The sequence below is a fragment of the Clavelina lepadiformis genome, chromosome 7 (assembly GCF_947623445.1).
Source record: "Clavelina lepadiformis chromosome 7, kaClaLepa1.1, whole genome shotgun sequence".
In the NCBI taxonomy this organism is placed as follows: Eukaryota; Metazoa; Chordata; class Ascidiacea; order Aplousobranchia; family Clavelinidae; genus Clavelina; species Clavelina lepadiformis.
In genome coordinates this window covers 17,424,160-17,446,310 of record NC_135246.1, presented here as the reverse complement: position 1 = coordinate 17,446,310, position 22,151 = coordinate 17,424,160, and the positions used below count along the sequence as shown (strand labels likewise).

The 22,151-nt window shown below is 35.8% G+C and overlaps 3 protein-coding genes across 14 annotated transcripts in view; 1 reads left to right on the top strand and 2 right to left on the bottom strand.

The window, feature by feature from the left end:
• Positions 1-13,825, bottom strand: part of LOC143465008 (ATP-dependent RNA helicase DDX51-like) — a 20,928-nt gene extending 7,103 nt beyond the window's left edge. Inside the window, exons 1-8 of one of the 2 annotated variants that reach the window (XM_076963111.1) lie at positions 12,287-13,823; positions 11,252-11,684; positions 10,968-11,118; positions 10,591-10,730; positions 10,321-10,502; positions 10,003-10,104; positions 9,390-9,714; positions 9,112-9,259 (exon numbers count right to left, since the gene is read on the bottom strand). In XM_076963111.1, the coding sequence (XP_076819226.1) occupies positions 9,112-9,259; positions 9,390-9,714; positions 10,003-10,104; positions 10,321-10,502; positions 10,591-10,730; positions 10,968-11,118; positions 11,252-11,684; positions 12,287-12,309 (1,504 nt within the window). In that variant the 5' untranslated portion in view covers positions 12,310-13,823. Of the gene's footprint in view, positions 1-9,111; positions 9,260-9,389; positions 9,715-10,002; positions 10,105-10,320; positions 10,503-10,590; positions 10,731-10,967; positions 11,119-11,251; positions 11,685-12,286 lie in introns of both variants that reach the window. The other variant, XM_076963112.1, reaches the window with a different exon arrangement.
• Positions 1,631-22,151, top strand: LOC143465009 (CTP synthase 2-like). Of its 11 annotated transcripts, none has more exons than XM_076963115.1 (20): positions 1,631-1,790; positions 1,929-2,045; positions 2,124-2,228; positions 2,437-2,503; positions 2,701-2,801; positions 3,066-3,182; positions 3,287-3,737; positions 4,008-4,124; positions 4,229-4,293; positions 4,393-4,679; positions 4,944-5,060; positions 5,176-5,340; positions 19,344-19,492; positions 19,574-19,706; positions 19,788-19,876; positions 20,850-21,007; positions 21,161-21,301; positions 21,529-21,684; positions 21,804-21,948; positions 22,030-22,151. In XM_076963115.1, exons 10-20 carry the CDS (start codon positions 4,575-4,577, stop codon positions 22,127-22,129), a joined length of 1,458 nt encoding a protein of 485 aa, XP_076819230.1. In that variant the 5' UTR covers positions 1,631-1,790; positions 1,929-2,045; positions 2,124-2,228; positions 2,437-2,503; positions 2,701-2,801; positions 3,066-3,182; positions 3,287-3,737; positions 4,008-4,124; positions 4,229-4,293; positions 4,393-4,574; the 3' UTR covers positions 22,130-22,151. The 11 variants fall into 11 exon arrangements, with proteins under 11 accessions (XP_076819230.1, XP_076819231.1, XP_076819235.1 ...); XM_076963116.1 differs by having other exon boundaries at positions 1,929-2,054; XM_076963120.1 differs by having other exon boundaries at positions 1,929-2,228; positions 3,287-3,351; positions 3,451-3,737.
• Positions 7,978-8,827, bottom strand: LOC143465137 (ATP-dependent RNA helicase DDX51-like). The gene is made up of 4 exons (XM_076963308.1): positions 8,728-8,827; positions 8,567-8,666; positions 8,253-8,418; positions 7,978-8,171 (listed from the first exon to the last, which is right to left on the bottom strand). Exons 1-4 carry the CDS (start codon positions 8,825-8,827, stop codon positions 8,025-8,027), a joined length of 513 nt encoding a protein of 170 aa, XP_076819423.1. The 3' UTR covers positions 7,978-8,024.

Genomic DNA, 22,151 nt, shown 5'->3' with positions numbered 1-22,151 from the left:
GCTAAAAAGTAGTCACTCCTAATTAAATACTTTTTGTGGCGCTACTTAAACAAAGCAACTGAAGAGAATAAAAACAAAAGTTTGCTAGAACATGTCGACTGAACCCGGAGCGATCCGTATTTGTGCAAGTTTGAAGGGTCTCATCCTTGCTCCGACAACGCAAAATAAGCAGAATGAGCCGTAGTTGCTAGTTGGATGTTTCCCCATATCCATAATGCTTGGTATTTTGCATAGTGTTTATTTCTCAGTCCATTCAAGAAAACAGAGGAAATAAGATTTAGGTTGGCTTTCAAGCGAGCTTAATTTAGATTAACGTAGCCTCGTGTAAAGAATGTTAATCTAGCGATCCGAGTCTGCCGGTTCATCAGTTGAACAACGCAATCGTTTATTTTGCTCAATTCTTGCGCCTTTTCAAAATTGTATCTGGCAACTTGGCACTTTTGAAGCTTGGACTTTCAACAACGAATCCACGTGTTAACTTGTTACTTTTAAACATTTCAGAAATAAAACCTTGTACTGCATGGTTTTTTTAATATTTAAGTATGGACCAGTCTGTAATGAAATGGTTGTATGTCGTACCTTATCCTGTAAGGACGACCAAATCACTACAACGTTTGTCTGTTGAGTTGTTTAATGTCCTCGATGTTAATGAGCCTCAAGGTCGTTGTTTCGCTATTCTTAATCTTAGAATTAATTGTACACCTCAACAACTGTATATTCTGATTATATTGAAGCTTCTTTGAACGAATACATCAAGATAGAACATTGTCACAGCAACACCATAAAGACATGTTGCGGCGTCGATCGTAATAACAAGAAAGAATGAATAACTCAAAGTGCACACACAACAAGCAGGAAGCAATCGATTACGTCACGCAATGCTTTGCTATGCCTCTATGCGGCATTCGATTTGCAAGCTATCGTATAATGTCATCACAAGTCCTATAGGCACTGTTTTATGACAAGAACGGCTGGTGCAGGTGATTACAGAAGTCACGTAGGCTATAAGGGTAGGCTACCTTGTCTGACTGTTTGAAATAGGCCCTTATTCTGAGTTTGGACCGGACGCGTTTCAAAACATTCAAACATTACCAGATTATAGTCGAAATGATCGTTGACGCAATTAATCCGTAGAAAGTTTTTCCATCAAAAAGAAAATAACGGTAGGAAATAAGGGTAACCTTATCTTGCTATCCGCACACTTTGGCCTTTTTCGACTAAATTAAGCTTACCTACGATTAAAAAAGTCGCGTTACCAGGCTACCCTATCCGCACAGTACAACCGCACATATTTCATTGTTGTGAAACACAAAACACAGCCAAGTCTTATCTAACACTTGCGATTTTTTGTTGTCTTCAGTGGTATGCAGTGGATATATGAACCATACCGGTAGTAGAAACTAGAAAACATGGCAACTGTACCCTCTTTTCTGTCTAGTAAATGCATGTAACTAGGCCTATTATTTCTTTGATCATGTTAGTGTAAATACTGAAACAAAGATCAAAATCTATATGTTTAATTTATTGAAGTTGATGTTCAATTTTGAATGACAAAAATTAATGTGTGCACATACCGCGTTTTCAGTTAAAGTTTTTTTGGAATTGTCTTCAAGCTAAATGCTATATGTGTTCATTTTCTTTTTTAAGGGTTGGGATAATTTCAGAATTTGTGTATAAAATAAGGGTAAACTGTGACACGTCATTCATTTAGCAGTACTTCAATTTTTCCAGTTATAGATAGAACGAAATACATTCACGTGTCCGGAGGTGTGATTAGTGAACAAGCAAAGGTAAAGTAAGTTTTATTTATGCTTGCATATAACAACCTGTATATAGTTGTTTGGTTAAATGGATTTTGTATTATGGCGTGGGTATTATTAGCACATGGCTATAAATTTTTCAGGTTTTTAATTTTGCTTTCTATTTAGATGTGATATCAAGTAGCATTGGAACAATCTTAAAAGCATGCGGCCTCCAAGTAACAGCAATAAAAATTGATCCATATTTGAACATTGATGCTGGAACATTTTCTCCTTACGAACAAGGTAATAGAAGTCTGCTTTCGTATCAGTTTTCGTTATGATAAAAATTTGTTTCATGTAAAAAAAATCAATCCCTTCTAGGGAAAGTTTTTGTGCTTGATGATGGTGGAGAAGTAGATCTTGATCTTGGTAATTACGAGCGCTTTCTAAATATCACTCTCTATAGAGACAACAATATCACAACAGGTACATATTATAACTACATTTTGATATATACGTCACTAAATGGTTGTTGTATCGGTGTAGATTTTAGTATATTTAATTGCTTTTAAATTTCACTTTGCATGAAAGAGCACGAATGAATTTTTTATCAAATCAAATTTACTACAGTTACCGTTTATACAAACATATTTTTTCTTCATTGCCAAAAAACAATTTTTCTGATTTTTTTTAGGGAAAAATTTATCAACATGTTATCAGCAAGGAAAGAAAAGGAGACTACTTGGGCAAAACTGCGCAAGGTAAAAGAGATTTTTTCGTTTTGAAATTCATTTGTGGAAACTGTGACTGAATAAAAATAGCAACATTATATTGGAACACAATCTTGTACTTTAAGGTGTTGTGCCTGTTCTGCACACACAAAAACTCAAACAAAATGATCTTGTTACTGACTTCCCAAGCATTAATATTATCACAATATTGTACATTGTACAAACAGTTTTGCCTCACTTGACCGATGCCATAATGGAATGGGTGGAGCGAGTTTCCAAAATACCAGTAAATGGAGTCAAGGAAGAGCCGCAAGTTTGCATAATTGAGGCAAGACTATGTTTTGTATAGGAAATTGCATATTGTATAATTGTAAGTATGATGTCACAGTTATTTTCCAATTTGGCTCACAGCTATGCATACTCTTTAAATGTAGTTACCATACCTTTCTACTACGTCTTGTATAATTTAAAACTTTATAATTTTGTATTCTTTTGTCGTCGTAATTTTGTATTCGTTTTATTCAGTTGCCCTTGTGTTTTTTAAAGTGCCCTTTGCAGATGTTTGATGGAGATTTTTAATTCTTAATTTTAGTTGGGTGGAACAATTGGCGACATTGAAAGGATGCCTTTTGTAGAAGCGTTCCGACAATTCCAGTTCAGAGTTAAGCCTGAAAACTTTTGCAACATCCACGTTAGCCTTGTGCCACATGTAAGCATATTCCTGAATTATACTGTTATATAAAGTTAGTTACAAATTCCCTGGCTGCTAAAGTCAAGGTGGTGAACTAACTTGTTTTTTTCTGTCTGTTCCAGCCATCCGCCACTGGTGAACAAAAAATAAAACCAACCCAACACAGCTGGCGTTAGACAGTTAAGAGGTGTTGGCCTATCTCCTGAACTTATTATTTGTAGAAGCCATTCTCCAATTCACACATCGGTGAAAGAAAAAAAATCTTTAATAACATGACAAATTTCAGAACTCTGGTTTTCGCCAAACAGGCGACTGACAAGCGAAACGGGAATTAACTGCCAATCAAGATTCAGACGAAGATCTACTGCGTCCAAGGCGGGGATGATGGTACATATCGCCAAACGGGAGAAATAATATACACAGTCCGAATTCAACTGCCTCCACGGCAGGGTAACTCAGCCATTGACAATGAAGTGGACAAATTGGAAACAGGCAAACTGCTTCATAGCGGAGCGAGTTTCCAAAATACCAGTAAATGGAGTCAAGGAAGAGCCGCAAGTTTGCATAATTGAGGCAAGACTATGTTTTGTATAGGAAATTGCATATTGTATAATTGTAAGTATGATGTCACAGTTATTTTCCAATTTGGCTCACAGCTATGCATACTCTTTAAATGTAGTTATACCATACCTTTCTACTACGTCTTGTATAATTTAAAACTTTATAATTTTGTATTCTTTTGTCGTCGAAATTTTGTATTCGTTTTATTCAGTTGCCCTTGTGTTTTTTAAAGTGCCCTTTGCAGATCGATGTTTGATGGAGATTTTTAATTCTTAATTTTAGTTGGGTGGAACAATTGGCGACATTGAAGGGATGCCTTTTGTAGAAGCGTTCCGACAATTCCAGTTCAGAGTTAAGCCTGAAAACTTTTGCAACATCCACGTTAGCCTTGTGCCACAAGTAAGCATATTCCTGAATTATACTGTTATATAAAGTTAGTTACAAATTCCCTGGCTGCTAAAGTCAAGGTGGTGAACTAACTTGTTTTTTTCTGTCTGTTCCAGCCATCCGCCACTGGTGAACAAAAAATAAAACCAACCCAACACAGCTGGCGTTAGACAGTTAAGAGGTCTTGGCCTATCTCCTGAACTTATTATTTGTAGAAGCCATTCTCCAATTCACACATCGGTGAAAGAAAAAAAATCTTTAATAACATGACAAATTTCAGAACTCTGGTTTTCGCCAAACAGGCGACTGACAAGCGAAACGGGAATTAACTGCCAATCAAGATTCAGACGAAGATCTACTGCGTCCAAGGCGGGGATGATGGTACATATCGCCAAACGGGAGAAATAATATACACAGTCCGAATTCAACTGCCTCCACGGCAGGGTAACTCAGCCATTGACAATGAAGTGGACAAATTGGAAACAGGCAAACTGCTTCATAGCGGAGCGAGTTTCCAAAATACCAGTAAATGGAGTCAAGGAAGAGCCGCAAGTTTGCATAATTGAGGCAAGACTATGTTTTGTATAGGAAATTGCATATTGTATAATTGTAAGTATGATGTCACAGTTATTTTCCAATTTGGCTCACAGCTATGCATACTCTTTAAATGTAGTTACCATACCTTTCTACTACGTCTTGTATAATTTAAAACTTTATAATTTTGTATTCTTTTGTCGTCGTAATTTTGTATTCGTTTTATTCAGTTGCCCTTGTGTTTTTTAAAGTGCCCTTTGCAGATGTTTGATGGAGATTTTTAATTCTTAATTTTAGTTGGGTGGAACAATTGGCGACATTGAAGGGATGCCTTTTGTAGAAGCGTTCCGACAATTCCAGTTCAGAGTTAAGCCTGAAAACTTTTGCAACATCCACGTTAGCCTTGTGCCACAAGTAAGCATATTCCTGAATTATACTGTTATATAATGTGTAAATAAAGTTAGTTACAAATTCCCTGGCTGCTAAAGTCAAGGTGGTGAACTAACTTGTTTTTTTCACTCTGTTTCAGCCATCTGCCACTGGTGAACAAAAAACAAAACCAACCCAGCACAGCGTTAGGCAGTTAAGAGGTCTTGACCTATCTCCTGATCTTATTATTTGTAGACGCCATTCTCCAATTCACACATCGGTGAAAGAAAAAATATCTAATTTCTGCCATGTTGCTCCAGAACAGGTTGGTAATGTATTTCATTCATAAAATACCGAAAACTTAAAAACAACTATATGTTAGTGTTGCCGTTGTAGCATGTTGAGAAGCTACAGATTGCAAATGTCATTAAATAATGTTTGCTGTTGTAATAGTATGTTTCTTTTGTTTGAACACTTGCTTAAGTTGTGTGAAAATTTATGTCATAGCAGTTCATGACGCCCACTCAATATACCACGTACCGTTTCTTCTTGAGGAACAAAATATACCAAGTTACTTTATGACGAGACTTGGCTTGCCTGGCAAATTGAAGCGCTCTGTGATTAACCAGTGGAAAAATCTTGCAGATTTGTAAGCATTTGACGTTTAAACTGATGTTGATTTATGAATCTTTAATCGTTTTCACCTGATGCTAATGGTTTTTGTTGTTTGTTAGAACTGACAGAATACACACAACAGTAAATATTGCATTAGTCGGAAAATATACACAGTTAGAGGATTCTTATGCTTCAGTTATCAAAGCCCTGCGGCATTCAGCTCTGGCCTTTCACAAAAAGTTGAATTTAACAGTAAGATGAAATATACTTTTAGAGATGAGAGACACCGACATCGCTACGAGGTAAACCCAGATTTTATTCATCATTTTGAAGAAAAAGGGTTCAACTTTGTGGGGCACGATACCGAAGGATTAAGAATGGAAATTATGGAACTTCAAGGTCAGTTGAAAATGGATAAATGTCACCGACTAATTTCGATAGATAGCACATTGAAGTTCATATCCAATAGTTTATGAGCAACGTGGCACTTAATAAGATGCTTATCAAATCCTGTCCAGATCATCCGTATTTTGTTGGTGTTCAATTTCATCCCGAATTTTTGTCTCGTCCGCTCCACCCCTCACCTCCATACCTTGGCTTGATCCTGGCATCGTGTGGAAAATTGGAGTCTTTCCTCAAACGTGGGAATAAATTGTCATCAAGGTAATACAGACAATGCGGCTTGTATAAATAATGAATAGGAAGTGTGTTTTGAAAAGGTTTGTTTAATTATTCTGTTTTCAGGGATCTGCTAATATTCAGCGAAGATGACACCGACATTTCTGGGTGTGAGTCAGCAGTTACAGCAGTGAAATTGGGTTGCAGTGTTTCTGAGAGTGCATAAATAAAATGCATCTGCTAATGTATATTGCGAATCTACATCTTTTTTACCTTCTGTACAATCAGTGTGAACGACACAACTTGGAAGACAATGGAAACAGTGTCTTCCAGTGGCAAGCGCTTGACAACAATTAGCTTGCACCTTTAATGGAGTCGGATAACATACAAATTCTCAGAGACAGTTCTTACCCTTTCCTATGCACCGCTTAGAGATAGCCGTGATGCCTATTATGTGTCAGCCAGGTTTGCTTTGCGAAAACTCCCAAGGTCGGAGCAGATACTTAGGATGTCCCGACGCGAAACCCGAAGACAGCCATATTGTGGGTTTGGTGGCCCTTATATCCCATAATCTCATAGCACAATTGTATTGTTGCTATCTTGCATGTTTTAAGCACTTGGACTTTGCCACTTTTCCTCCTCGTTAATAGTTCGTGAGCATGTGTTTCATTGTGCTATAACTATACGACAGCTAGCATCGTAACTTTCGCTCCGCTCAGTTAATATGGCGAAAAACAAACAATACAATACATCTTACCGCGTTAACGTGTGCATTTTATCACTTGGACACCTTCACTGTTTGCTTTCAGTATCTCAAATACTTAACGCGTAACAACGCTGTAGACTAGCTGGTATCATTACAGTAAGTTGTTACCCGTTATTGTCACTCTTGTCCGTTGCACTGTAACATCTCGTTTGCCTCGGCAATTTTAAAGAGGCGTCAAACAGCAAAAAATGCAATAAAATCCTTGTTTGTTTTATTATACAATGAAATTACTAAAAGACTGATTACTCGAAAAATCCTCCATGGGGCTCTCTGAAATTTTGCAAGTCACTTTAGTATGCTTTGGACTACCATTCCATAACATGCCATCAAAAAATTACGATTCAAACTTTTTTAACTAAGAAGTAAAATCGACACTAGCATTTTTGGTTTAAAAAACCTAATTTTAGTTGCTTTTATGCCAGTTTTTTGTTTAATTTTTTTACGGGACCTGAGACATTGAAGCACGCCAACTGCTAGGGTAATTCCAAGGCTAAAAAACAACACCAAACTTGCTGTTTTCTGATTGGTCTAAACAGGATTTTGAAAGCCCTACGTGAGACGTTCAACAAAATCATAGAGATCTTAGTTTTAAGTGTTTGACGCCTCCTTAAAAGGTACCACAAACGCAAAGTCTGCGCAGCTTACTAGTACATATACTCGACCATTGATAATAGCTAGTGAGTACCAGTCTGCCGTATATTACCAATTTATTTTTATCAATCAATGATATCAAGTAACAGACGAGCCTAATCGCTACAGCGCGACGAGTCTATTTAATTTGTCTCCTTTCCCTCTGTTTTATCACATGTACAGTATGTTCAAACACCTAAAATCAACACTTTTAATGTTATTCGAAACTTGCAAACGTGTGAACATGACCATCACTATGTTACGTAAAGTCAGCTGTTTGCACTATTCTATACAAGAAAATAGTGAGACTGTACTTCATCGTCTCGACGTCTCATGTTATATCTAATCACTCGTGTTCAATTTATTTTCAGTGCATTGTATTACTTTTTCATAGACTTTAATTTTTCTGCTACTAACGGCAAAACTTTTTCATAAACAGGTGCGAGTTTTTGCAGCTGTTTCTCTTGAACTTTCATCCTGTCAATGCTCTTCCCTGCGCCCTTCAACATATTCTTGAAATGATAAACCTTTACAAGAAAAAAAAAACATCCATCACACAATGACAGAAGCCAGACAACAACTTTAAAGCAAGGTTTCAACAGACGTACTTCTTCATGTTTGAGCAAGGTGTAGGCTGTGCCTGCCTCACCAGCCCTGGCGGTTCTTCCAATCCTGTGGATGTAAGTTTTTACAAGCGATGGAGCATCGTAAAGAATAACGTGCGACACTCCTTTCACATCCATTCCTCTTGCCATTGAATCAGAACAAACCAAGCTACAAAGAACATGAAATATAGCATTGGGCAAAAAAAGTTTAAAAAGCAACTCCCCTCTGCTGGCAATTGCTGGGCGTTTATAAAAGTTCAATACAAAACATGTTTCTTGAATTATAAAAGGAACCAAATTCCAATCGTGTAGCTTACACATTTATATTTCCTGATTTAAAGTCCTTCAAAATTTTTGAACGCCTGGCAGAAGGAAGATTAGATGAGAATTCCATGCATTTGAATTCTTTATGGTAACCTGTTCAGAAAGACAATTGCATTATTTTTCTGTTAACTACATGCCATTACACAACTTTTACATGCTGCATCACAGTAAGTCGTCGGTATGGTTTGGGTTTGATATAAATTATCTTTATCCTCAAACTGAGAAATGTCTTTGCATGACTTAAACCCGACCATGATTCCTCATTGTTCGAGTCCCGATTACCGAGTTGGCCTTTGTGCAAGTTACGATTATCACACATTTTATTTTTTATTTTTATTGTGTTGATCCTAAGTTTCCATTTAAATCTTTTATGGTGAGAATGTCATTATATTATTTTTACATGCTGTATTACAGTTAGCAATAGGTCAAACACCATAATTCGCTAGTTAATAACATTAACTTATGTAGAAAGGTAGGTCGTAAGATAATTCACACACTGCAACACACAAAGAACTATATAATTTATATATCCACTTGCCTGATGTCTCAGCATACATTTGCAGGAGAACAGAAAGTCTCCTAGTGGTTTCGACAGTGCCAGCGAAACACAGAACTCTCTTTAATGGCAGAACAATATGAAGAATGATCAATGGCTTATCCCCAGCACTGCACTTTATCATGTACTCCTAAAAAAAAATTAGTAAATGAATACATTGCTCTAAACATCTATTAATTATATGTCATGTTAACATTCAATGAGCAATAACAGACTTAATACGCCATTACATGAAAAAAGTTTTAAAAGAATTAGTTTACCTTTAACCCTAGTGGAGTTGTATATTTTCCGACAAAAGTTTGGCCTGTGCTGTTATCGTTGTTCTCAGCATTGGCTTCTAATGACTTTGTAACAGCAGTGTACAACTGTGGCTGAAATAAATTCAGTTTTTCAAGTTTTTCTGGGTCAGCGCTCAACGTTGCTGAAAAGAGCAATTTCTGCAACGGAATGGTTCGTTTGCTGAGATTCTTTAAGCTGAAACTTCCCGGTTTGTCACGATTTTTGTAAACAGAGGTTTCAACCAGATTCAGCCATTCCTGTTTTATCTGATCCATCATCCGATCTGCCTCATCAACTACAAGAAACCTTCAAAATTTGGTAAAGTCTGTTAAGCCCTGAATTGTACAGTTCAAGTTACTGAATTTTATGTGTATTGTCTACATTCAAGTGTAGCACATTTTATATTCTAACCCATGAACTATATGATATTCCAGCATTTCATTCTAACAAACAAGGAAAAAAGTGAAAGACTACTTGGTGTATACAAATGTATTGTTTGGTAATTTATGGTAAAAATCCAAAAGTAGATGCGTTAATACATAATTTAATTATTTACTTATGACATTAATAATACAAAAAATATTAAAATCTCACCTTAAATGCTCAAGGGAAAATTCTTCGGTAGAATTTAAATGGTCAACAAGCCTTCCTGGTGTTGCAACTACAATATCTGCAGGAGATGGTGTTTTTGTTTTCCTGAGTGCATTGATCATATTGTTTAAAGATAGTTGGTAATAAACCTGATAAGCAGAACATATAATTGCAAGGCTTAAAAGTTAAATCATATGAATTTGTCATTTATGTTTTCCATAACAATTGACTTTAAACAAAGGTTACACAACTAATGTTTACTTTTCATACAATAAATGATAATTAAAACACGTTTAACCTAATCCAGTGGATTAAACATACCCATAGTTAAGCAGAAGACTTTGTTCTTGTGCAAGGCTGCCCTTGGTCCCAGTTAAAATAACACAACGCAAACACGTATTTTCACATAAAGACATAAAAACTTCATGGATTTGTGCCGCCAACTCTCGAGTGGGTAAAACGATCAGTGCTCGAGTTTGCGGAACAACACGACGAAAAAGTGACTAAAACCATATTCAAAATAAAATTCATTATTATTTGCCTTTAAAATGTGTAAGAAATCACAGAGAGTTTTCGGAGTACAAAGTGTACCTGAACAATGGGTAATGCAAAGGCAATCGTCTTTCCGCTGCCAGTTGGTGCGCTCACACAAATATCATTTGGACGAAACGTGGATATGCCTACACCAAATTTTGTGTCTCTCAATATGGCTGGTATAAGGCAGCGTTGAACTAAGGAATGTAACAAGATTGAATTAGGAATGAGAAATAGGTTGCAGTTAGAGTGGACTTGTATTAGATACACCGATATGATGATAGCTATATTATGCAATCACTAATTTAATTATTAATTTAATTTATGTACAGTAATTATAACTCAAAAACTGGATACACAGAATAAATACAGTGTATATTTTAGCATGGTATATTATTGTGTAATATGCATGAAAATGTAGTACATCTAAATACCTGGGAAAAACCTCTTTATGCCCATTTTATGCAGATTTTTAACCAAGACTTCATCAATTCCTTTAAATGGTTCTGATTCATCTGATAAATCACACGACACATCCTCAACCACATATGGATGCAGCAACCAATCAGGAAGATGTCTTTTAACCTTAAATTTTTATGTTCAACTTTACATTGTTTAGAAATTGCAAGTTTTACACAATAGCCATAATTTTGCCGGACTTAAAACTCACTAAATTATTATGTAATAGATAACCTTATATAATAACAATCAAAATCACTTTATGAACAGCAATGTTGTCATCATTTCCCAGAATTGTAAATCCAGCAGCTTTTGCAATTTTGAAATGGTCTATGGGGTTATAATCATCATTTAAGATATCAGTATTGCTGCTTTTAGTGCTGAGTGCTCTTTGTACACATGAAGTTTTGTCGTTTTCAGAAACCTCTACTAAATTCTCATGTTTAATGGCAACTTTATCATTTACAGTTTTGACATCAAGATTTTTGTTGTTATTTTCTTCTTCAGATATAGTATTTTCTTGTTTTTGCAATTCGTCTGTTGTAGAATTGTTTATCAATTTTTCAACGTCTTTGTTTGGCTTTTTCTTGTCCCATTTTTTTCTTTTTGCTTTGGTCTGTAATTCCTTCAACAATTCTGAGGATGGTCGTTTTAAATTGTTGTCTTCGACAGCTGACTTGTCACCAGTGTAACTGAGGACAAAAAAACAGAGCTGTCAGATTATTGTTTATGAGACAGAGTTTGAAAATCAACCATAAACAACATCAACTAATAAACTAATTCCAGGGGTGTCCAACTCGTGGCCCGCGCGGTATTTGTCGACATGACTTGTATTATCAACTAAATGGCCTACGTAATTTATGGCGAACTTACATTCCGAGAAATTGGCATTTATTATTTGTTTACTAATTTCTGACACCCATATGGAAAACTCGCTTCGCATTGCTACATTGTCCATCTCACCGAATATTGCCAAACTTGTTAGAGAAAAACAATAATGCCAAACTTCACATTGAAATGTCGACGTGTAGTAAAAACTTTGTTGAATTTACTAAATCTTGGTATGTTTATTGTTCTTATAATTGTAAAACAGGATAATACGTATTTCAAAGATTACAATTTTGGTGCGTGGGTTTTAATTAGAAATTAGCAGTAAACACTCAAGTGGCCCGCAATCATTCGTAAATCGTATGTGGCCCTTAGGTCAAAAAGGTTGGACACCCCTGCTAATTCTATATACATTAGACACTACTTCAAATAATTCGCAAAGAATAAAACAAACTTGTTATCTTACCGATTAATAGTGAATAGAGCCATTTACAATAATTTTCTGCCACTTCTATGGAAATTCTACACAACAAAACGTTTAAATAGCGCTATATATATTCTGCTTTAGAAAGTGCTAGAAGGTTGTTAAGACATCACAAGTTTTGCACGCAACTATAACTTGATTTCTGCATTTATAGTTGTTTAGGTATAATTGTGGTATTTTATTTTGTTCCCAACTCCCTGTATGGAAAGTTTGTATCATATGCAAGAGAGCTCCGGTGTGGCGCGGAAGCAAATATCATTATGCCACTGGCATAAATATCAGTTTTCGCCTTTCTGGCGTGGCGTCACAAAAAACATGCTTACAAAGATTGCAAGTGTAGTGAATTTTCCTTCACTAAATAGTTTCATCTCTCGACAGTAGAAACTTGACAGTGGCACGGACAAGCAGGGTGAAGCCAATGGCTTTTCAATCAACTCCATTTATTAAAATAAGAATCATTTGTGGCGAAAAATCATTAGACTTTTGATACCATCGTGGCTTAAAACATGGACCATAATTTTGCCGTCACAAATCTCCCTGTGCTGAAATGCAAGCTTTCCATACAAGTCTGACTCTCAGACCAAATGGTAGACTTGCAACCAAGTCATCGAGTCACAAGTCAGTCTTTTGGAAGAAGTGACTCAAGTCAAGTGGAGTCATTTAATATTTAAACCAATGCATATGGAAATCAAAAATATTGTTTCTCTCAACAAGAAAGGACAAAATTTTTACAAATTTTCTTCTTTTTGCTGCATTATACATTGTTTTAAATTACATTTTGATGTGTTTGGAGGGAAAAAGAAAAATTTGTTTTAGCTTAATAAACGTAATTAATGAGAACTGACTCGAGTCAGGGCAAGTCATACATGCAATTTTATAGAATGGGAATCGAGTTAAGTAAAAACTTTGCTAAAAATGACTCGAGTCACTGAGAGGAGACATTCAGTGATTACGACTCTGCCAAATGGCGGGTCTAGTGCATAAGTGAACAACCAAATGACGTCACAATTTGGGTAGCAGAGGTCTAGTATATAAATGCGTCATGTCCCTGCCTCTTCGAACTACTAATCAGCAACTACATGACGCCACCAATTAAAGGGTGCTAATTAAAAACACCATGCTGCAATTAGTTACGTCACGAAAAAATTTTAGCACAGGCTCAGGAAAAATTGCTATTGGAAATTTGGCTAATCATTACGGCTAAATGGATGAAGCCAACCATGCACATTCATCACGCTTGGATGATTCTATTTGTCTTTCAAAGTTTTACTGGGAACTTTTTCAAAGCTATGATTATGTCCTTATTTTGTGTTTTATGCAAAGCATTGTGGCGTCCCACGTTACTAGCCTATATACTACAAACGCAACAGTCGTATTTTACAGTTATAACAAATCACCGATTAGAGGGTAAATTTAGACCGTTTGGCGGCCATTTATTGTGTGCAAGTGTGAAGAAAATTTGCTTGAAATTTTTCTCGGGTGTGCAGCTGCCACAAAATACAGATCGGAACAGAAGTTCTCACTTCTGCACTAGACCCTAAACGACAACTGAATTTACAACCCAAGCAAAATAAATAGCTTACAGTCTGGATATTATATAAATTACTATGCTATAAGCTTAGATATATACAGCAGGATTTACATAATCAACCGTACACACATTCATGATTCATGATTCATGATTCATGATAGGATTTATTGATCAAATATTGGTGCTTGGATGCGTGTTTTTTTGATATCGGTGAAGTCCCTTAAAAAGATTTTCTTTTCGTATTCTATTTTGTTTTAGAGTTTTATAATAAATCTATTTGCAGGAAAATTCAAACATTAGCGATTTCGAAGCTCAATCACTGAAATAATTTAAACATTTTGATGAAAACCAAAGTGTATGTATAATTTAAAAATTATTTTAAGATGGGATCAAAATACTGTAATAAAATTTAAAAGAATAAAATTTTAAGGTCAGCATATTTTGTAAATAAAAAAGTGATACACAACATTAATTAAGATAATTTAGGTGACCTCAAGGAGTACCGTAAATTGCCCAGTGTTTCCCTTTCCCTAAACTTCGATTTATTTCTTCGATAATAATTTACACCAAATATCAGTTGACCCCTATCCTTTTTAATCATGTCCATTAGTGCACCCCATTCGTCTACTTTCCGCCCATTAAAATGGTCCAGAGTACGGGAATTTTTTCCCATTCCAATGGTTGAAAGTATGCCTTTCTTACCCTAGAGTAAGATATATGCCTTTGGAATGGGGAGAATTTTACTTCGGCACAAGTATGGTTTGTGAACCCCATTCGTTTATTTTTCTGTACATTAAAATGGACGTGCTTTCAGCAATGGGGTTTCACACAAACCATATTTCTGCCGAAGTAAAAATCTCCCCATTCTAAATGCATATATCTTACTCTAGGGTAAGAAAGGTATACTTCCTGCCATTGGAATGGGAAAAAATTCCCGTACTCTGGACCATTTTAATGGGCGGAAAGTAGACGAATCGGGTGATTATGCACACGCATGACCCACTTAATATGTTATTGACTTGTGACTGACAGATGACGTCAAACTTGACAACAGCGTTCGATGAATTTTATAAATTGCTATCTCAAAGTGAGATCGCTTTCCGTTCAAATCAAAAAAACATCGTTGAACTATAGTTTATAATATCACAAATCACGTAGGCGTAATGTGCTGGGAATCAGGCCTCATTTCTACGTGGAACAAATACCAGGGACGAGATGGTATACAACATATTTAATAATCAGACGCTTTTGAACGATTATCAAATGTAAGGCATACTGTGGAACAATTACACCGCGAAATTTATAACCACAGCCACTAAAAAGAGAAAATTTGACCGTAAGAACTGGCAGAACACCATAGATGAGTTCGTGTTAAGAGTTGAAAAGAAGACAACAATTACTATTTAGCAATACAATGCAGTTCTCAGATCCACCATTATTTTGGCGTCGTGTTAATCGCGCAGCAAATCGGCATAATCGAAAACAATACATTTGGACGACCTAAATCCTTTGACGAAACAAAGGGAGCTGCGGCAATTTTGTGGGTTGTTCGTTAACAGCTGGAAAACCGTACAAATTGTTAAACCCATTTCAGTAACACAAATAGATTAATTTAATTAACGGTGTAGTGCGTTGTAATTAGTTTTGCCTTTTTCTGTTGCTGGCATTGTTCCATTTTAGGCAGCATGGCCTATAAATACACCCACAATTAACTGGTACACCGAGAATATGTAGACCAAAAAGACAACGCGACGTTATCGCAGAGATCCCGATATGTGACGTCTCTCCAGTGTAAATTTCGCCAGTGTGCTTACTTGCTTATAGCGCGTTTTGTTTTGCTGGGGTAACTTGTTGCTGCATGTGTAGTAGCCTAGAACTGTTCGAATTTTTCAGCAATTGCTGAAATTGACAACTGAATAGAAAATAGATCGCTCCCAGATAATCTTTACTTTACCGGAAACGCGCCTTTCGGTTTAAAATCAATAAATTCAATTTCGAGACAGATAGATGTGTCAGTGTGTTAGGAGTTAGGAATGATAAAAAGTCGCAAGACGCTAAAAAGTCGTCACCCCTAATTAAATACTTTTTGTGGCGCTACTTGAACAAAGCAATTGAAGAGAATAAAAACAAAAATTGGCTAGAACATGTCGACTGAACCCGGAGCGATCCGCATTTGTGCAAGTTTAAAGGGTCTCATTCTTCCTCCAACAGCGCAAAATGAGCCGTAGTTGCTTGTTGGATGTTTCCCCATATCCATCATGCTTGCCCAGTGCTGCCCAGTGTTTCCCTTTCCCTAAACTTCGTCTTACAATAGTTGCTGTAGGTTTCCTCTAAATGGGTTCATTGTGGACTTTTTAAGCATACCTAAGAATATTTTTGAATAAATGCATAAATATTTAAAGAACATCGTTATTTGTTTAATGCCTCCATAATTTTCTTAATTTATTTTAGGTTTCAGTTTATAACGTTTTTCCAAAAGAAAATTCTATTATAAGATTTTATCATTTAAAAACCAGCTAAGATAACAACACTGTTGTGTTTGCAACCAACAAACTCATGTATTCGTTAAGACTAGCTTGCCTGAACCTTTTGTTTTGAATTTTAGGCGCGTTTTGGAAAAGGTTTGGCGCTTCTTTACTAGCCTTTCGCGCCTTTTCAAAATTGTATCTGGCAACTTGGCACTGGAAGCTTAGACTTTTGGCAAGGAATTACGAAATCCACGTGTTAACTTGTTAGTTTTAAACATTTCAGAAATAAAATCTTGAACTGTTTTTTTGAATATTTAAGTATGGACCAGTCCTATAGGTACTCTTTTTTGACAAGAACAGGTGGTGCAGGTGATTACAGAAGTCACGTAGGCTATAACGGTAGGCTACCTTGTCTGACTGTTTAAAATAGGCTCTTATTTCTGAGATTGGACCGAACGCGTTTCAAAACATTCAAACATTACCAGATTATAGTCGAATGAACGTTGACTCAGTTAATCCGTAGAAAGATTTTCCATCAAAAAGAAAACAACGGTAGGAAATAAGGGTAACCTTTTTTTGCTATCCGCACACTTAGGCTGTTTGGGACTAAATTAAGCTTGCCTACGATAAAAAAGTCGCGTTACCAGGCTACCCTATCCGCACAGCACAACTGCACATATTTCATTGTTGTGAAATACAGCCAAGTCTTATCTAACACTGGCGATTTTTTGTTGTCTTTAGTGTGATGCAGTGGATATATGAACCATACCGGTAGTAGAAACTAGAAAACATGGCAACTGTACCTTCTTTTCAGTCTAGTGTAACTAGGCCTTTTATTTCATTGATCCTATTAGTGTAAACACTCACACAAAGATCAAAATCTATATGTTTAATTTATTGAAGTTGATGTTCAGTTTCGAATGGCAAAAATTAATGTGTGCACATGCCACGGTTTCAGTTAAATTTTTTTTGAGATTGTCTTCAAGCTAAATGCTATAATTGTTCCTTTTCATTTTTTAAAGGTTGGGATAATTTCAGAATTTGTGTATAAAATAGGGGTAAAGTGTGACACGTCATTCATTCAACAGTAATTCAATTTTCCAGCTATAGATAAAATGAAATACATTCTCGTGTCCGGAGGTGTGATAAGTGGAATAGGCAAAGGTAAAATATGTTTTATCTATACTTGCATATAACAACCTGTATATAGTTGTTTGGTTAAATTGATTTTGTTTTATGGCGTGGATATTTGCCTATAATTTATCAGGTTTATAATTTTGCTTATTATTTAGGTGTGATATCAAGTAGCATTGGAACAATCTTAAAAGCATGCGGCCTCCAAGTAACAGCAATAAAAATTGATCCTTATTTGAACATTGATGCTGGAACATTTTCTCCTTACGAACATGGTAATAGAAGTTTGCTTTCGTATCAGTGTTCGTTATGGTAAAAATTTGTTTTATGTAAAAAAAATCGATCCTTTCTAGGAGAAGTTTTTGTGCTGGATGATGGTGGAGAAGTAGATCTTGATCTTGGCAATTACGAGCGCTTTCTAAATGTCACTCTCCATAGAGACAACAATATCACAACAGGTACATATTATAACTACATTTTGATATATATATATATGTATATATATAAATAAAATATAAATATATATTTATATATCACTAAACGGTGGTTGCATCGGTGTCTATTTTAGTATATTTAATTGCTTTTAAATTTCACTTTGCATGAAAGGGCACGAATGAGTTTATTATCAAATCAAATTTACTACAGTTATCGTTTATACAAACATCTTTTTTTCGTTGCCAAAAACCAATTTTTTTTTGAAAGGAAAAATCTATCAACATGTTATCAGCAAGGAAAGAAAAGGAGACTACTTGGGCAAAACTGTGCAAGGTAAAAGAGATTTTTTCTTTTTCTATTGTGGAAACTGTAAACTGAATAAAAATAGCAACATTATATTGCAACAAAATGATCTTGTTACTTACTTCCCAAGCATGAATATTATCACAATTTTGTACAAACAGTTGTGCCTCACGTGACCGATGCCATAATGGAATGGGTGGAGCGAGTTTCCAAAATACCAGTAAATGGAGTCAAGGAAGAGCCGCAAGTTTGTATAATTGAGGCAAGGCTTTGTTTTGTATAGGAAATTGTATATATGTATATTGTATAATTGTAAGTATGTTGTCACAGTTGTTTTCCAAATTGGCTCACAGCTATGCATACTCTTTAAATGTAGTTGCCATACATTTCTACTACGTCTTGTATAATTTAAAACTTTATAATTTTGTATTTTTTTGTCGTCGTAATTTTGTACTCGTTTTATTCAGTTGCCCTTGTGTTTTTTAAAGTGCCCTTTGCAGATGTTTGATAGAGATTTTTAATTCTTAACTTTAGTTGGGTGGAACAATTGGCGACATTGAAGGGATGCCTTTTGTAGAAGCGTTCCGACAATTCCAGTTCAGAGTTAAGCCTGAAAACTTTTGCAACATCCACGTTAGCCTTGTGCCACAAGTAAGAATATTCCTCAATTATACTGTTATATGTTTATATAATGTGTAAATAGAGTTAGTTACATATTCCCTGGCTGCTCATTTTTTCAAATTAAATGGCAACTGCAGTCTGTAAATACGATTTTGTAAACTCTAAGTGATGGTGGTGAACTAACTTGTCATTTTCTCTCTGTTCCAGCCATCCGCCACTGGTGAACAAAAAACAAAACCAACGCAGCACAGCGTTAGACAGTTAAGGGGTCTTGGCCTATCTCCTGATCTTATTATTTGTAGAAGCCATTCTCCAATTCACTCATCGGTGAAAGAAAAAATATCTAATTTCTGCCATGTTGCTCCAGAACAGGTTGGTAATGTATTTCATTCATAAAATACCAAATATTTAATAACAACTATATGTTAGTGAGGCCTCTGTAGCATGTTAAGAAGCTACAGATTGCAAATGTCATTAAAAAATGTTTGCTGTTGCAATAGCATGTTTCTTTTGTTTTAACATTTGCTTAAGTTATGTGAAAATTTAGGTCATAGCAGTTCATGATGCCCACTCAATATACCACGTACCATTTCTTCTTGAGCAACAAAATATATCAAGTTACTTTATGACGAGACTTGGCTTGCCTGGCAAATTGAAGCACTCTGTGATTAACCAGTGGAAAAATCTTGCAGATTTGTAAGCATTTGACGTTTAAACTGATGTTTATGAATCTTTAATCGTCTTCACCTGATGCTAATGGTTTTTGTTGTTTGTTAGAACTGACAGAATACACACAACAGTAAATATTGCATTAGTCGGAAAATATACTCAGTTAGAGGATTCTTATGCTTCTGTCATCAAAGCCCTGCGGCATTCAGCTCTGGCCGTTCACAAAAAGTTGAATTTAACAGTAAGATGAGATATATTTTTAAAACAAAAAGACTGATTGGGTAAGAACGTGTCACTTATATAATGCCATTGCAATTGTTAGATCATAGAAGCCGAACACTTGGAAGACGAAACGCTTGCCAAACAGCCTGCTGTCTATCATGAAGCATGGAAGAAATTATGTTTGTCTGAGTGAGTGTTACAAATACGTGATGTTTGAAAAATTCTGTCATTTTGTGAGTTTGCTTTGAATTTTACAACAATTTCCTTGGGGGCATTTTATTTTAACCAGATTTAAATTTTAGCTCAAAATAAATATCAGTGGGAGGTAGGGTTAGTTCGGATATCAATAATTTTTACTATCCGGATAACGGATATATCCGTATATTTGGAATTTATCTAACCGGTTAACCGGATAATAACTGCTAAGTGAGACCTTTACAAGAAATCGTGTTTTCACAGGTTTCTCATTTTGCCCTCTCACCATTTCTTGATCGTAGAAAGTAGCCCCAAACTGGATTATCACTTTTGAAACGTTTAAATTCCATCTCTTAAATTTAGTCACTTCAAACTAGGTTGTAGCCAAAGCTTTTCAACTGACACTTGACAGACTTTACCTTACCATGAGAATGCAGTCTTCTATTAAAAGAATCATTCATTATGCTTTCTTTGTGACATGATGTGCATTTTACAAATACCATAGTTGAAAGTATAAGACAATAGAAGTGTGAACAAAGGTTTAATTGCGCTCAGCGGGAGTCAGCCTCTACGTAACAAAGAATGTTCAAACTTACTAAAAAGTGTAAAACGCATTAGCAACGATACTCTTTTAGCCAGTTAACCGGCAGAATTATATCCGGATATCAGATAGAAAAAAAAACTGCGGTTAATCGGTTAACCGTTATCCGGATAATCCAACCCTAGTGGGAGGAAAGTTTTAAATAGTTTTTGTCATGGAACAACATTTACTTAATTACCATCATCAAAATGTATTTGCTTTTATTTTTTTGTCTGGCACTCCAATTGTTTAGGCAAATTAAGTGCTCTATATATCATATATACTATAGACTAGCCACTACTGCTAACCGTATTAACGATAACTTTAAGTGATAGAAATATTGTAGTTCCTGGACATTTTTCAAGCATTTTATTCCATAAAATTTAGTGGTGTCCTTGTTCCTGGTGGTTTTGGTTCCCGTGGTGTTGAAGGCAAAATCAAGGCAGTTGAGTGGTCTCGACTTCACAGAAAACCTTTCCTTGGTGTTTGCCTCGGTTTGCAAGTTGCCACGATTGAATTTGCTCGTAATGTTCTCAACATGGAAGGTAGAGTGTTTTAGATTTTGTCGTTGTGTGAAGTCAGTTCTCTGTTTTTTACGAAAATGTGCATTGTAGTAGTGACATGTGATACTTTGGTACTAAATTTTCCAATTAGATCTGTTTTTAAACATGAACGATTTAATGCTGACATTCATGCAGGAGCAAACTCAACGGAAAATGATCCAGACACACCGTATCCTGTTGTCATCGACATGCCTGAACACCATGGAGGAGATATGGGTGGCACCATGAGATTGGGAAAGAGACGAACCGTGTTTAAAACTGAAAATTCAGTTTTACGTAAGTTGTCCATTACAGATAAGAATGATGAAAGCCGTTTTTAATGGTGTGGAATGATTTCATGTCATGTGATGTTGTTTTCTTTGTATAATTGTTACTATTGGGCATGTGGTATAAGTCATGAAGTTTATTAAAGGGATCTAAAAAGTTGGTCAAATGAAATCAAAAGATTGATGTTGTGCATTTTGTGCCAGCTTTTAAATCTATTTTAATCCGATACCTTTCAGGAAAATTGTACAACGGATCTCGGGACTCCGTCGATGAGAGACACCGACATCGCTACGAGGTAAACCCAGATTTTATTCATCATTTTGAAGAAAAAGGGTTTAACTTTGTGGGGCACGATACCGAAGGATTAAGAATGGAAATTATGGAACTTCAAGGTTAGTTGAAAATGGATAAATGTTATTGACTAAATTCGATAGATAGCACATTGAAGTTCATATCCAATAGTTTATCTGCAACGTAGCACTTAATAAGATGTTTATTGAATCCTGCCCAGATCACCCGTATTTTGTTGGTGTTCAATTTCATCCCGAATTTTTGTCTCGTCCGCTCCACCCCTCACCTCCATACCTTGGCTTGATCCTGGCATCGTGTGGAAAATTGGAGTCTTTCCTCAAACGTGGGAATAAATTGTCATCAAGGTAATACAGACAATGCGGCTTGTATAAATAATAAATAGGAGGTGTGTTTTGAAAAGTTTTATTTAATTATTCTGTTTTCAGGGATTTGCTAATATTCAGCGAAGATGACACCGACATCTCTGGGTGTGAGTCAGCAGTTACAGCAGTGAAACTGGGTTGCAGTGTTTCTGAGAGTGCATAAATAAAATTCATCTGCTAATGTA